This window comes from Mastacembelus armatus, chromosome 10, assembly GCF_900324485.2.
Source record: "Mastacembelus armatus chromosome 10, fMasArm1.2, whole genome shotgun sequence".
In the NCBI taxonomy this organism is placed as follows: Eukaryota; Metazoa; Chordata; class Actinopteri; order Synbranchiformes; family Mastacembelidae; genus Mastacembelus; species Mastacembelus armatus.
In genome coordinates this window covers 14,852,774-14,868,308 of record NC_046642.1, presented here as the reverse complement: position 1 = coordinate 14,868,308, position 15,535 = coordinate 14,852,774, and the positions used below count along the sequence as shown (strand labels likewise).

The 15,535-nt window shown below is 41.8% G+C and overlaps 1 protein-coding gene across 1 annotated transcript in view; it reads right to left on the bottom strand.

Annotated features, from left to right (window-relative positions):
- The window catches only part of atrx (ATRX chromatin remodeler), a 29,982-nt gene extending 15,025 nt beyond the window's left edge, over nucleotides 1-14,957 (bottom strand). Inside the window, exons 1-26 of the mRNA XM_026330725.1 lie at nucleotides 14,620-14,957; nucleotides 13,188-13,249; nucleotides 13,036-13,085; nucleotides 12,796-12,917; nucleotides 12,642-12,722; nucleotides 12,392-12,501; nucleotides 12,199-12,266; nucleotides 9,982-11,924; nucleotides 9,649-9,721; nucleotides 9,067-9,239; nucleotides 8,816-8,980; nucleotides 8,604-8,718; nucleotides 8,416-8,515; nucleotides 7,972-8,148; nucleotides 7,011-7,152; nucleotides 6,785-6,894; nucleotides 4,795-4,941; nucleotides 4,455-4,632; nucleotides 3,870-4,007; nucleotides 3,597-3,772; nucleotides 3,373-3,490; nucleotides 2,122-2,252; nucleotides 1,805-1,899; nucleotides 1,549-1,688; nucleotides 688-838; nucleotides 466-566 (exon numbers count right to left, since the gene is read on the bottom strand). Coding sequence (XP_026186510.1) covers nucleotides 466-566; nucleotides 688-838; nucleotides 1,549-1,688; nucleotides 1,805-1,899; nucleotides 2,122-2,252; nucleotides 3,373-3,490; nucleotides 3,597-3,772; nucleotides 3,870-4,007; nucleotides 4,455-4,632; nucleotides 4,795-4,941; nucleotides 6,785-6,894; nucleotides 7,011-7,152; nucleotides 7,972-8,148; nucleotides 8,416-8,515; nucleotides 8,604-8,718; nucleotides 8,816-8,980; nucleotides 9,067-9,239; nucleotides 9,649-9,721; nucleotides 9,982-11,924; nucleotides 12,199-12,266; nucleotides 12,392-12,501; nucleotides 12,642-12,722; nucleotides 12,796-12,917; nucleotides 13,036-13,085; nucleotides 13,188-13,244 — 4,861 coding nt within the window. The 5' untranslated portion in view covers nucleotides 13,245-13,249; nucleotides 14,620-14,957. The remainder of the gene's footprint in view (nucleotides 1-465; nucleotides 567-687; nucleotides 839-1,548; nucleotides 1,689-1,804; nucleotides 1,900-2,121; nucleotides 2,253-3,372; nucleotides 3,491-3,596; nucleotides 3,773-3,869; nucleotides 4,008-4,454; nucleotides 4,633-4,794; nucleotides 4,942-6,784; nucleotides 6,895-7,010; nucleotides 7,153-7,971; nucleotides 8,149-8,415; nucleotides 8,516-8,603; nucleotides 8,719-8,815; nucleotides 8,981-9,066; nucleotides 9,240-9,648; nucleotides 9,722-9,981; nucleotides 11,925-12,198; nucleotides 12,267-12,391; nucleotides 12,502-12,641; nucleotides 12,723-12,795; nucleotides 12,918-13,035; nucleotides 13,086-13,187; nucleotides 13,250-14,619) is intronic.
- Nucleotides 14,958-15,535: the final 578 nt, after the last annotated feature.

The following is a 15,535-nucleotide window of genomic DNA, read 5'->3' as shown; positions in this document are numbered from 1 at the left end:
CCGAAACCAAGTAGAGTAGCAGAGCTTAGGAGTGCTAAAACTGTATAATGGAAAAGTGTTCATCTGGACCCAAACCATTTTAGCAAAATGGCCCCTACAACCTCACAGAGTCTCCAGATCTCCTCACTGTATGGGGTCAAGCACCCAGGCCTGTGCTCGTCTCTTGGAACATGCATTTGCCCACTTATCAAGAATATGGTGATAGTTGACTCCTCTGACTTTATCTCTGTGCATTCATCTTTGTGAAGAGGGGTTTGTGCACTACAAACCCACTAAAAAGCCCAAACCATCTGGAACAGCTCAGTATTTCTTTTTACATTTCACAGAGCCTGAGAGGAGGTTAACTGTTCTTTTGTAACAGACACCACATCTCTGTGGAGGCACCTTTATTCTTTATTTTCCTTTAATTTGTCACTAATCTGGTGTGTATATTGAGAACCTCTTGAAAAAGACAAAACAATGTACCTTTGTATGGAGAAGGTTTTTCTTCATCTTTTGCTCTACAAGACAGTTCCAGGAAATCCTCAATCAGGTCCAGGGAAATAAGAGACTGACTGAACACCAACCTGAGGATACATTACAAGTGTCATTTTACCACAGCCATATATCAATCTGTGATCAATCCAATCATTTTAAAGTCACACGTCAACCAGTTTATGTTTCCCCCAGGGATACAGACAAACTTACACTTTATCGTCTACTTCCTCTGCCAGGCGCAGGATCTCAAAAAGGAGCACCATCTTTCCAGAGTGCTCCAATATCTCAGCGTCAGCCTCAGTGACAAACTCCCTGTGCCAATCAGCAGTTGGACTCCCCGGTGCTGAGCCAGAGGGCCGGGCTGTTTGTGATACAAAGTCACAGATTTGCTGTCATGCAGCCAGTGCAGTTTCAAGACAACAAGCTGCAAGAAGGACATCACGCTTCCAACACCGAGCTCCAGTATTACATGTTTCTCTTCTACACTAAAGCAGCAGATGTTAATTGCCGACACAGGAATGCCACTTAGATTGCTTTTGTGCTAATCAACTCATGTATTTTAATATGACAACCATAATAACATTTCCTAACATTACAGATGTAATAATACAATGTCTATAACACAGCAACCTCAAAAGCATTCCAAAGCCAACCCAGTTTTTAACTAAGTTTTTGTTTTGCTTTTGACCAGACAACAGGTATCTGGGTAAATGGTGTCTTTAATGAATACAGAATTAAACTACTTTGCCATTTACCGGTTTAAGCCAAGCAAATGTAGTCGAGTATTTCATTCAGACTTTAAAACATTGTTTATTGTTCCCATCTAAAACTAGACTCTGAAATTTTGCCCACCTTCTGGCCCTATTTTTCCAGACAATCTAGGAGCAAAAAGAGTGTTGATATAATTCAGGCTGCCTACTACAAGACTAAGCTTGATAATAACATGGAATAAAGCAGTGAATAGCAGCACTGCAGCACTTGTTTTTCCCCCAGACACGCAGTTCTGGTCCTGCAGCACTCAGCCCACTCCCTGTAATGCCCCATAACGTGAAGTAAATACACCAGACATACGCTCATCTACAGACTCTGCTCTGTTTCGACCCTCCCCATTTCTGCCTCGGGAGCTGGTATTCCACTCCTTGATGACCTCCACATCATCACTGTCCGAGTCATCAGATCCCTTCTTTTTTCCTTTTCCTTGCTTTTTTTTCCTGTCGGTGGAAGAAATGGGATCAACAAGAAGAACAGATGGAATAAAGAAGGGATGTAAAATCAGGGCATTTCTGCTTAAATGCACAACGAAAAAGGGAAGTCAATGTGATTTTACTTTTTAATCTTCTCATCCTCAGAAGTCAGACTCATGGAGGATTCTTCAGTTTCTGAAGCAATGAACTCGTCCATACTGTCCTCGTCAAAGAAACCCTGCAAGAGTACAATCACATAAATCTCAACTGTGTGGTGACATCTGTCAACCCAACAGAGATGGATTATGGACAAGGAAACATTTCTGTGTTGTTCTCCCCTGGTGAGTGACCTGTCAGCACTGTTTCTATTGTTTTCCCAGTGTGCATGACTTATACTATTGTATTCCCAATTTCTGAGTTCATGTTTAGTGTGGTTTAGTCTGGTCTTCCACAGCCCTACCCTGTTTTCTTTACTGATGTAGTCCAGCTGAAGGCACCAGGGATGGGTCCAGATTCTGCTGAGCATCTGGAAATCCTGGAAGAGTTTGGTCCCCGCGCGTCCCCGGCCCCCCTCCAATGCATTCCCCACACCTGCACGCAAGGGAAAGAGTGTGAGAATGAAGATGGATGTGCACAACATGCCCTCCACCGCTTCATACATACAGACAAATGTGTTCCCCACATTTGTCTGTATGTACTTGATCATTGACAAACTTATTTTTTGTTAATCACAAAAAACATTATCAAACTAAGTCAGAGTCACCTTTTTTTTTTTCCTGAGAGAACTACTCTATCTTCATGATTTAAGTGAGGGACAACTACTAAAACATACTGTTGTACCTGCTTTGCATGTTGGACTGCACTGACCCCAGGAGGTCAAAAGTTACAGTGGGTTCTGCATAAGCAGCAGCAAAATGAGGGGACATTTGTGGCCAATCACACTCTGCAAACTGACTGGTGGTCTTTGATCCAAAGACACCACTGTGGAGACCTGGAGCCACAGTCACAACATCAGCACAGTGCCCTATGGACAACCCAGCCTAATGAACCACAGCACACACTACTAAACACCCCCATCCCTCCTCTTCTTACATACCAACTCTCCTGGTCTTTGTTTTCACTTTTGGTGTAAAATCCTATAGCCGCTCCCCTCCCTAAAATTTTCTTTCTCTTCCCCTTATGCCCCCAAGTTTCCCCCTTTTACACTGCCCCGCCCCCCTCCCCCTCTCTCCCAGAGCTCTTCATTAGGGAGACGTGGGAAACCGGGCTTAAACCCTGCGGCACTGTGCCAGCTGCCACTCTTAAAACACACACACACACACACACACACACACACACACGAAGAGGAAAGTCCACTAAACGACTTAACAATGCAGCATGAAACCGTGAGAGGCCACAAATGCCTTTCCATTTATCTAAAAACCTTGTCTGAGTAAATGACATCCAGTCAAGAAAGCACTTTCAAGAGAAACAAGACTCTTGCAGCAGGGTTTTGGCTGGTCCTTGACTATGCATGTTTTCTAGTGGAATTCTCAACTGAATTGTCTTCTGGTCTATGACTAAGGCTAAATCCCTGTATGAGCTCTGCTGTTCCCGACACCCAAAAAGATCTTAATAGTTTAAAACATGCAAGCAAAGTGACAATGACACTCAACTCCCAGTGCAACAAAAACTTACAGAATTACACAATTAATTATAGAATGATTCCCACCTGTGAAGTGCTCCAGGTAATATCTGTAGAGTTTGCACTGGATTGGAGTCACTCTAATCGACAACACGTACTCATGTTTGGGAGGCAGGAACTTGGTGAGGGCTGTGTAATCCTTCCTCTGTGGGTAGCAGAAATAAATCACTCTCTTTAGTCCATGAAGGGCAGAAGATTAGGAAGAACCTAAGTAGCATTTTGGCCTTTTTTTTTTTTTTTTTTTTTTTTACCTGTACACAGCCAGCCAGCATCTCGTAAAGGATATGGGCTCTTTTCTTCATGATCCGGACATCGTGTAGTGTGGAATCGGCACACTGTCCGTTTTGGATGGGGTTAATAAAGCGGTTTCTAAACTCCTTTATGGATCCAAGCAGGTTTTCCTTGATGAAGTTCACCATGCAGTGGTCTGGTGAGTAGACAAAGACCCCGCATTTTAGGTACACACAACCAGACAAAATCTTGGTCTAAAGGTATCTATGTGTAACAGGGGGGGGGGGGCTCACATTCAACAAGGTTGTTTTGCAGAGGTGTTCCAGTCAGCACAACCCTCCTCCTCGTCCTGATGGAGTTCATCGCTTTGGACACAGCAGACGCCTCATTCTTCAGAATGTGGCCTTCATCACAGATCACCAAGTCTGGGCCTGTTGTGTGTGATCAGGGAAAAAAGAAAAGCTTAAGACAGGTGGGAGAACAGCTGGAGACGAGTGAGGAAAAAAAAAAAAAAATCACCCTTGAAATATCAAGACACTGTAAGAAGTTTTATGTTATTCTATATACTATCCTTATTATTTCTGACAGCATGTGCCCTTGTAGGTTTGCTTTTATAAATCATTACTTCACAGACTAAACACCTCCTTCAAAGCTGTCCATCTTTCTTTCTCATTAGCACCACAATATTTTGTATGGTGGACCAACAACATAATCTAAAAGTTTGATTAAATAGGATATGACTGTTCAGACTAAAGCCTCTCTGCAAACAAAACATTTATTGAGACAGCAAATGTGAAAGTGGCAGAAACTTAAGAATTAAAAAAATATCACATTGTTTTTTGTTCAAACACTTAGAATGTATGAAGCCATCACTGTACCTGGATCTACCAATGTTTTCTGAAAGATCTCTTTGAGCTTCTTGCTCTTGATGTTCCTCCCCTGTGTCAGGTTTCGGTACATCTCGTAGCCGATGATCATAACGCCGCCCATCTCTTGCCATCGCTGGAGGGCATATGCTCGTTCTTGTGGCCTCTTTACTGTGGCCAGCTCAGTCACCTAATAATTATATCCAAAGTCAATACATATTGCAGACATCTTAAAAAAAAAATAATAATAAATAAAAATCTATGGTGTGAATAAATGCACAAGCAGAAAAGGTAAATGCCAGGCCAGGGTCAAATAAGAACATATTGAAAGGTTACAAACGCAACTCAGCACCTCTAAACTTTCATCATCCTTCATTCCTTCTTGCCACTTCTCAAACTCATTGAGCCAATTAAGGACAGTGTTCAGGGGGCAGACCACCAGTGCAGTAGTGAAGTCAAGCTTCTCACAAAGCAGCAAAGTATGAAGAAATGCCACCACCTACAGGGCAAAATAAGAAATCCACAGTTAGGCATAGTTACAGCTATCTGACTTTAAATAGGCTTCACAGGCTTAAGAGAGCAGTTTAATCAAATTACAAAAAATAAAAGTTATACTCAGTTCACTCTTACACCTGAAACAAAAAGCATGCAACCTAGGGATGATAGGGATTTACCCCTTTTCATTCTTTTTGAACACCATTGACCATTCTATTGGACTGATCTGTAAATTGTGTGTGAGATAATACTGTTTATGATTTCAAAATGGAGCCCTTAGAAAAACACATTCACAGCACCCACACCTTAAGCTCAAACACACAATGAATCTGACACATTTACAGTTAAAACCAGCAAGTAAGAATCCAAACCAAATATATATATACACAGTATAATTTGAACACACCTTCTCATTAAATTAAATGGTAAAGTGTGTCCAAACTTTTGACTGGTAGTGTATATGCTAGCTAACATTATTAATGTGTTGCTGTTTAGATCAACACTGTATTTTATAGAAAATGCAAATTCTGCAGGAGATGAAAAAGTATAGCTTGTTACCAGCGAACAACTACAACTAATGTACTATCAATAAGGAACATTGGTTGGTTGGTTTATATATATAGTAATATTTGCTTTAACTCTTTACAATTAAATGAACATTCATTATTCATATTTTATCTTTAAACAATTTACAGTCTCCAACATATAAAAATCGTCATCCTCTCAATAAAGGACAACAAAGCCAATGCTTATTTATAAACCCTACCCACTTACTGAATTGTTCTCCTCACTGTCAAGACACTAAAGTATCCTGTAACTACACAGGAAAATACAGAAGAAGGTTGTTGTGGCTCGAAATAACTCAAGGCTTATGTCATGAAGTTGGAAGAGCAACGACTGGGTATAATGTGGGCACCCAAGGACACAGGAGAAAATCATGTACCCCTGTTGCTACCTGTAATGATGTAATGGTCTAACGGTTCAAAGATCTGGTTTCAATATGTTGACCAATTGGAGAAGAGTTCTTTGTCTCCACTGACCAATCAGTGGTGTCTCATCCTTCTAGGTGGAGTGTAATGAGAGAAGCATCATGGAGATTCAAATCAGTTAAAAGTTACTGATGCATTCACATATGCGGTTTGTGCTTTTTATTCACTGTTATTCAAAGTCGTGTGTTAAACGTAAAGCCATGTTGGTCTGCAGTTGTTAAATTTATAGAAAAGACTAAAGACTAAGGCAGAAAATCCACAACAAATCAATACACAGGACTAATGTTCTCATTGCTTCTCCACACATACAGCTTTAGAATCACTTTCTGTTATGATGCAGTGCAGCTTCAATGAAGTTTACAATATTTTCCGGACTGTAAGTCTCACATTTTTACTCCTCTGACTTGTAGTGTGACTTATATAGCTAAGTGACTTTTCTTTGTATATTTACCATCATAATGTGGAGTAGTCAGTGTTAGATGGCGCTCTTGACTCAACTGAACACTGTACGGCCAAAAAAGTAAAAATGCTTATGTTCATGCTACACTATAACTCCTAGTGTAACACAAGTGAAAACGCAGCTCAAAAGACAGAAGTACACTGCAGAATTCACACTGCAGGTAATAAAGTTGAAAAACTTTGGAATGAGTGTCAGTACTCAGGCAACCCAAGAGAGGGGGACACACCGTTTCACTTTCTCCCTGGTGTCGGAGTTGTGTAACGTTACTTGATACGGATGAACTGGTAAAGCACTTGTTTTTATGCGTAGCCTACATTCTTCGTAGGTTAATTTAGACTATGGTTGGTATAATTAGAAATGCCAGACAACAGAAAAGCAGGCTGTTCGCTCCTTTTTACCTGCAGAGTTTTCCCGAGGCCCATACAGTGAGCGAGGATGCACCCAGAGCCAGGAGACTTCTCAATTTTCTTCATAGATTCACAGCAGCAGTCCCACATAAACTGCACCCCTGAAACAAAGCACAGAAAGAGGGGCCGACATTAGTCTACAGTTATACAAGCCTGTTTTGGTCACTGTTATGTGAGGTCCCAGTGGTTTTAGAAACTGAATTCACTTTTTCCTTACCATCAACCTGGTGAGGTTTGAGTTTTGTGACAAGGTTCCTGTGCACCTGCACCAGAGGCTCTTTGGTCTCTTCATCCTCATCCAGCACCAGCTTGGTGGTGATGGGACATGCCACCTGGGAAGACTCCTCCACCACAATCACCTGAAGAAGAATCATTTTTAGTGCTCTGGTCTGTCCTGCGACTTATATGAGTAGTCATTGATGTTAGATGGCACAACTTAATATCATTTCTAGAGTAACAACTGAAAATGCCACCCAATAGAAAGAGCAATACTCTTGATTTCAAGCTGCAAATAAAGTATGTAGTTGAAACAAAGTGAGTGAGGAGTGAGTGTCCGCATTTACGCAACCCGAGAGGACACGCTGCTTCATCTCCCCTCCTCCACTCCGATGCTGGTGCAGTTGTTTATGTTACTTGATGTGAATGTATTTCGTAATGCACTCCTGCTTGTTGTTATGCATACCCTACGTTCTTCATAGGCTAATTTAGGCTAGAATTAGTGTAATTAGAAATGCAAATTAGACACTGAAGCGACTTATATGTTTTTTTTCTACTCAACAAGGTCGTTTTTGCTAAAAGAAACTTTTGCTAAAAAAGTAATATTCTGGTAAGACTTGCAGTCTGGAAAATATGGTACGCCTCCTAATTCTCACCGTTGGATGAGCACATTCTGAACTTTAATTACTCAGCAAAGCCTAGAGTGGACTATTGCTGGTTGAACGGACAGCACACATAAGAAGTTATACTGTTGTCTGCCAAACTCATACTGGTTGTCTCACCCACAGGTCCATGATTTCATTAGCAACTACCTTCCTGGGGGAAATCCTGAAATTGTATCACAGTTCTGAGTAACATTTTAAACGTTTAATTTAGCACACAGTTTCGTGTACGAGCTCTAACCGCTCAGAGCTTTGAACGTGTAGAGCGTGCTTCAAAACAGCGGTACTTTTCATTTTTACCTCTCGAAGTTTCTCTCTGAGTGCCTCTCTCTCAGCTATACGTTTCCTCCTTTCTTCTTCTTCTTTCAGGGCATCTCTGGTCTCTGTCCGCAGCTTGTCGTCTTTCAGGATTTTGCGTATCTTTTTGCGTCCTTTGCGTCCATCTCCGTCTTGGTCCTCACCATCTTCCTCTCCACTCTGTGGAAATGAACATAAAAATTCAGCTCTCTGATCTTCAGCCTTGAGGCAAAAAAGTTCACTTCCTATGATCAGCAGTCGAGCAAACCTATGATTAATATGTGCCCTCAATAATCCTTGCAACACACTCCAGGGGGAAGTTCAAATAACATTTTTGTGTCATGCATGACTTGACTACTGAACATTGCGAGGGTCCATCTCCTCCACCTGGAAAATAAAAACTGGGACAATTCAAGAGTGCTACCAAGAGCACTGCATTTTCAGCACCTTCTCATTGCTGGAAGACGAATCCTGAACTTTGATCCTGCGCCGCTTCTTCTTCTGCTTGTAACTCCTCTGTTTCTCCTCATCCTTCTTCTTTGCAGATCTGCAGATACAAAGCAGAACACATCTAAGCAAGAGCAGGTTATCTGTCTAAATCAAGAAACCGTTTGGTTGGTGTTCTCTCTTCTCACCTGGTTTTTCGACACTTCTCCTCATTCTCCGATTCACTAACCTCCTCACTTATCCCCGACTCTGCACTGGACTCTGATTTGTCAAAGTCAGAATCTGCAGAGTCATCACTGTCCACTGACGAAATAAAAACACAGTTGGACAAACAGTCGGAAACTGCATATTTGCACCAATGGTGTTAAGACACAGAAATTTATACAGAATTAGAAAAAACCTTTTCGTCCTGACTCCTTCTTTCCCCCTTTGTTCTTCTCTTTAGTGGACACTTTCTCTTCCCCTGATTCACCCTCACTCAACGAGAGTTTATGACGAAGCAATTTGTGGCGCCGTCCACGTTTTTTCACTTCAACATCAGAACCTGAGTCTTCTGTAACATGGTCTTAAAAGGAGACAAACAAATCGCATGAGACAATACACAATAAAAGAAGCTTTTTTGAAAACAACTGGTTAGAAAATCCATGCTACCTTGCTCCTCCTCCTCCTCCTCGTCCTCATCCTCCTCTTCTTCTTCTTCTTCTTTACCTTTCTTTGATGACTTTTCCTCCTTGCCAGCTCCTTCATTATCAGAAGCAGAAGAGCTGTCTGCTCCTGAAGAATAGTTGGATTTTATTTGGGCAAGAAGCATTTTCTTTGCGATCCTTTAGAAGAGAGAGGAAAAAGATGGGATGTTCACAAAACATAAAAGGCTACTTTTACAAACAGTGTAATCTATATTATTGGGATAAAACTTACTTTTAAATAAAAGAGTAGATACAATTTAATTTCCTTCCATGCATTGTGACTACTACATTGCAATAAATAAATTACTGAAATCCCGGAGGTCTGTGGAAATATTACAGTACAATGAAATTTCTATGGCCGTTTTTGAGTCACTAGGGCAAACTAAGGAGAAATGCTGTCCTAAGGTTATGGTTTAAAGTATTTGCAACTACACAAAAAATTTTCAGCCCAGCTAATACAGCTCTTTGACAAGTCAAATCTTATTCTGTAGAAACCAGATAAAAAACAGCTCATGACCCCAGTCGAGGATAACAGTTTGTCAATTACCTGTTTTCAGGATCATCATCATCACCTTCTTCACAAATCTGAGAGACTCCCACTTTATCGTCCGCTTCGTCTCCTACAGAACAAAATGTACACGTTAACTGCAGAGCATGCAAATCATCAAAGGAATAATTTGACATTTTTTGCAAATGTGCTGTCTTGCTTTCCTGCCTTGCCATACTCTAGGAAGTTAAACTAACCAGCTGCTGCTCCAGCTACTCTTTTACTATACAAACCTAAAGGACCCTAGTTACCTCATTTTACATTCAAAGTTGAACTTTTAATGTAGCACATACATTTGAGTGCAACTAAACACTCCACTCTTCTGGAAATTACCTGAGGACTGATGGAAAGATCCACTACCTCCCAGCACATTATCCTCAAGAATGGGCTTGAGCTTTTGTACGTCGCTGTCATCTCCAGAGCCACCTTCATGCTGCTCCTCCTCGTCACTCTCCGATGACTCCAGCTTGGTGGCTGCTTTGTGGCTCCGTCCCTTGCGCTTCCGTTCATAAGACCTTTTGTGATCGGGTGACTTCCTCTCACGTGAGTTTTTGTCGTCCTCCTTTGCTCCATCTTGTGTCTTGATACGACTAGATCTCCTTTTTGCTCTTCCCATTTTTCGCTTTGTCTCATTCTCCTGGTCAGAGTCAGAGTTGGAGGATTCAGAGCTTTTCTGTTTCTTCTTCTTCTTGGGCATCTTTTTACTTTTCTTATCAAAGTCTGAATCTGAGGTTTCAGACTTTCTTTTGCGTTTGGATGTTTTGTCTGTATGCTCTGTGGATGTATTGTTAAGTTTGAATAAACACTTTCTAGCACTCATGCTTTCCTGTTCATCATCTGTGCTGTGGCCTTCGGCAGCTTTCTCTAGCAGTACGTGAGGAACTTCATCTGAATCAGAGTCCAATGGCTCCTTCTCTGAAGCTTTGGTCTGCTTCCCATCTTCATTTTTGGTGTTACTGGAGGATTTGGCTTTGACATTACCATCTTCCCCTGACTCAGACTCAGATGTCTCTTCCTTGGCCTTATTCTCAGCCTGCTTCCTCAAGGGGGTGGTCTTCACTCTACTGGATCGACGGCTGTGTGGTGGGCCATCTGCTGTATCGGCAGCAGCATCTTTCTCCTCTTCATCATCTTCTTCACACTTTACTGGTAAATCTTCCTTTTTTTCTCTGTTTTTGGACCTGGAGGCCCTTGAGCTACATGTTTTCACAACAGGCACAGGAGTCAATTTGACTATAAGGTTCTTCACCTTGGGTTGGGGTTGTTGAGCATCTGTTGAGTTTCCATTTGACTTTGTATCACTGTCCGTGACTAAATCAGTGTCAGTCTGTGACAGCATGGTGGAATCTGCAAGACTCTCCACCATCTGAAAAAGCTCTTCTGGAACCGACGGTGGCACAGACATAATGTCATGATCTAGGGACATTTCACCTGCTGACACCAGGCTGTCATCACAGAGGTCACTTTTAATTTTCTTTTGGGTTACATCAGCGTCTGTTTGGTTGTCTTTCATTTCTTTCTCATTTGAACACTTATCATTGTCTATGTCTTGCCCATTATGCTTCTCCTCATTTGGCTCCTCAGTTGCATCAGTCTCGTCAACTGCATTTACCACAGCATCCATGTGCTCATTTTCTATAGGGACTAAAACATCACCGCTCTTTCCCACAGTGTGTTGTCCTTCATTGCCATTCTGTAACTCCATGCTTCTGAACTCAGGCTCTAACGCTGCCTCCAGAGCGCTGTGGGCTTTTTTCAAATCAGCAAGCACGGCCTTGAAAGCCTTCAAATGCCGATACCTGATAGACTTATCTCCCTGCTGCTCGGATGCTTGCTGGATGAAATGGATAAATGTATTGTTTAGACCTGTTGTAGTTTCAACAAGCTTTTTTGCTTTCTTTATGAGTTCTTTGGGAACCTGTAATTTTTTGTAGGAAAACGTCATGGTCCCTGAGCCTTCGAGGTGTTCTTTACCAAATACAACTGTGTTGTGCTCTTTGACTGATTTGTTCTTGGGTCTCTTGCTCTCACGTTCCTCAGTTTTATCTGTTTTTCGTTGCTTAAGCAGCACAAGTTCTTGTTTTTCCATGATACGGTGGCATTTGGAGACCAGGTCCTGAAGGGGTTCTGACCTGCAGACATAGCAGTGCCACTTTGAATTCTCATCAGTGATGACCGACAGCTCCTTCCTGCCCAGGTTGCGAAGAATGCACTTCTTGCAGAAGGCATTGTTGCAGTAGTCACAGCAGATGAGCTTGCCACCTTCAGCACACCACCTGAGGAGGGACATCCAACAGGGTTTTAGAACATAAAGAAAATAAGGTATCCAAAATTACCGGCACTTAGGTAAAGACTGGACCACACTTTGTGTCTGAAACTAAAAAAAACAAAACAAAAAAAAAATAAAATAAAAAAATCTATGAAAGAGCAACAAAAAAGGATTCATTAAAAGTTACTCTGAAACAGGCATTCAGACCTGTTTCCTCTACTGCGTATCATCCAGTCATTTTACCAAACAATGTTTTGTTGTTCTTTTGTTAAATGTTTCACCTGCACTGCTCATCCATCCCATCGGAGTCTCTGCTGATGTCATCACTCATGTAATACTTGTAGCATGACTAGAGGAAGAGAAAATACTGTGACCACTAATAAACCAAGAATGCAAAGACTAAAACTGTCAGAGTGCAACTAAAAATCATTTATTTGTCATAAGTATGAGAACTGTCTATTTGGACATTCCTACCTTGCAAATAAGTACTTTGAGCGCAGGATGCTCATAGACGGAGCTGCGCTGAAACTGGTTTACTTGTTTTCCACAGGCAGTGCAGCTTACCTTCTTCTGTAGGGCATCATCTGTGAGGAAAACAAAAGAAATACTCTTCATTTTCTCCTTTTTCCTCACTTCATAATTTATTAATGTTATCCACTTTACTTACATACAAAATCTTTGCGATAATCAACACGTCAAACATAGACCCAAATAATGAAATCACCTGTATGTTTCTGTTTGAAATCCACTCTGAGCTTCATGGCACCTTTATTTTCATTCCCAGCTGGTCTCATCACTAAAGTGCCTAAAGAAAGAAAGAAAATTTTAGCATTGAGAATATCTTGACCAAGACCACAAAATATCTCCATAGCTCTTACCTTTAGATACGCTCCCTGTGTTACTGTCTGAAGGAATGTCAGACATGGCACCATCATTTTCACTTTCCACAGAGGCCTCAGATTCATTCAGTCCAGTGTGCTTAGCTACAGTAGCCGATTTTCTAAAACAGTGTTAGCACAAGCTTTTAAAATTTAAATCTGTGTCTGTGAGAACACTTTTGAGAACATGCAACTGCAAACAAAACAGTAACTGCCACATTTAAGAAAACTCTTCCTCACCTCTTGCTCCGAGAACAGGAAGACTTCATAGTTTCTGTTGAGCTACCGGGCTGCGGAGGAAACAAGATTTATTTTAATAACATGACAATTAAGAAAACTACATACATGAAGAACAACAAAACACAATGACAGCCAAAGAGTGCCATATTTACCTCCTCTGGTTTTTCTGCCATTTGGTCCAGGTTTGATTCAAAAGCAGCCAGATTCATATTACCTGGAAAGACATATGAAAATATGTTTTCTGATCAACAGAACAGAAAATTAAGATGTATGGTGTATATGGATTACACGCAGTTAGTTCTGAAAAAAAAAAAAAAAATTGCATATCGATCCAGAGGCCAAATGGTTAAGGCACATGTCCACATAGCCATAAGACGCAGACTTCAATTTTCAGCCAGGGGATGTTTGCTGCATGTCAAATCCCTCTCTCTGTGCTTTCATTTCCCCTCTCTCCCTCTCTCCCTCTCTCTACACTGTCAACTATCAAATTAAGACAAAATGTCAAAAGAAACGTTAGAAATACCACATCTACATGTATTTACTGAAAACAAACAAGCTGTGATTTTACCGACTACAATTTCTCCTGTATTTCCACAGGTTGTGTGTTGCTTTCGTTTTAACGTAGCCGCTTTGAATACCTATGTTAATGAATACTGGAGACTTTCACAGCTATTTACTCACCTACTGCTTCACAAAACCATTTTTAGAAACATGTGCTACATTTAAACGTGTTGAAACATGACCAGTCACTACGATTACACACCGCACAGTGACTGACAACGGCACATCATCAATAAACGTAATGATCAGTTTATATGCGATATTGCACAGTGACCCAACTTAAACTGTGTGTGTGTGTGCATGATTTCCCTGGTGTTTCAGCGCATCACTCAGAGACAGAGGCACCGCTGTTTTTGCGTCATCACAATGTGCTGATTAGATCGCTACGCGCTCAGTCCCACCAGCAGCTTCCAGGCCCAAAATTTATCCAAAATCCTGTGCCAGCCGAAGGAAAAAAAACCACTCAGTCACAAGCAGCGCACTCTTCTCCATTTGCAACTCCTTCACCTCAGCGCAACCTTTTCCTGCTGTGACAACTGAGAAACTCCGGAGCTGCAGGGATGCTGAGGCTTGCTAACATTAGCGAGTGTAGCTCCGATAAAACACTTATTTGCACCGGCCTACGGTGCCCGGACATCCCTGCAATCACTGCGATGCACACGGAGAATCCATGCACAGGCCTCCCCTCCCTCAGACCATAACATGGCACAAGCCCGTTAACCAGCCGCAGCCTGGCACTGCCGAGCATACATTAGCAATGAGCCGTTTAACTAAACTTGCTGCTTTTCGGACCAAGGACGTCCTTTTTTTTTTTTTACAAACAAGCGCATTTTTGATTACTCTGACAAACCTCCGGGGACACGCGTGTGTGTCTGCATAAGACCTGAATGTGCGTGTGTACGAACTTGGACGTTGCCGGCTGCGCTGCTAACTGCTAGCTACGGCTAAGTTAGCTTAGCATGCTAACTAGCACTGACAGTCGTGGCAAAAATAAACGATCTAAACAAATAAACTGAGTCGCACCTGCTTTTCGTCCTCATCTCTTGTCTGACAGAGACGTCTTTTGGTTTGTGGTCCAGGTGGCACGGTTCAGCAGTGCAGATTTTCGCTGGCACGAAAGCAAAACTAGCCGACGGATACCAAAACCACTCTGGTCAGGGCAGACAAAGCCCGGGGACCATCTTGCCGGATGACTGTGGACGCAGTAAAATGGCGCATCCAGCCTCAGTCTCCTGCTCCCATTGGCTGGACGCTTCACGCGCTCTGCACTCACCGGAGAGCATTGATTCGTGTAGACCAAGCAGAGGATGGTTTCTCTGGAAAGGAAAAGCCCGCCGGTGGTCAACACGGTTACCTCACTGCAATCAGGTTCCGGGTTCGAATCCCGCTCAAACCGGGACCCTGTCTGTGAGGAGTTATGTTCACCCAGTGCCTATGTGGGTTTGAGGTACAGCTGCTTCCTCTCAGAGTCTAACGACATGTAGTTTGGAGGTTAGAAACACTGCTGGTTCACTTTCATTTGTCTGTTCATAGATTTGCAGTATCTCTCTCATCCCAAGAGTCTGATAAAAATATAAAAAAGTACACAACAGTAAAAAAAATCCTTAAAAAAAAGTATCAAAAATAAAAGTACCCATTCACGAAAATGGCCCCACTGGCCAACATAATTTTTTTGTTATTCATGTGTAAGCAACTGGTTCAAATGGAGCTACTTATGTAAATTATAGTTAAGGGTTCAGGCTTTTCCAAAGAGTGCCCCATCTGATTATCAGTGGACTCTAATTCATAAAACATGTTATTCAGTTTAACATTATAATTTTTTAACTCTACGACAGTAAGAGAACATGGATGTTTGAAGTGCTCCTCTCTGTCCTCTTTAAATAAAGTGCCCTGGTGTGACTGCTGTGAATCCTTTACGTTTCAAACTATTGCCTGAAGA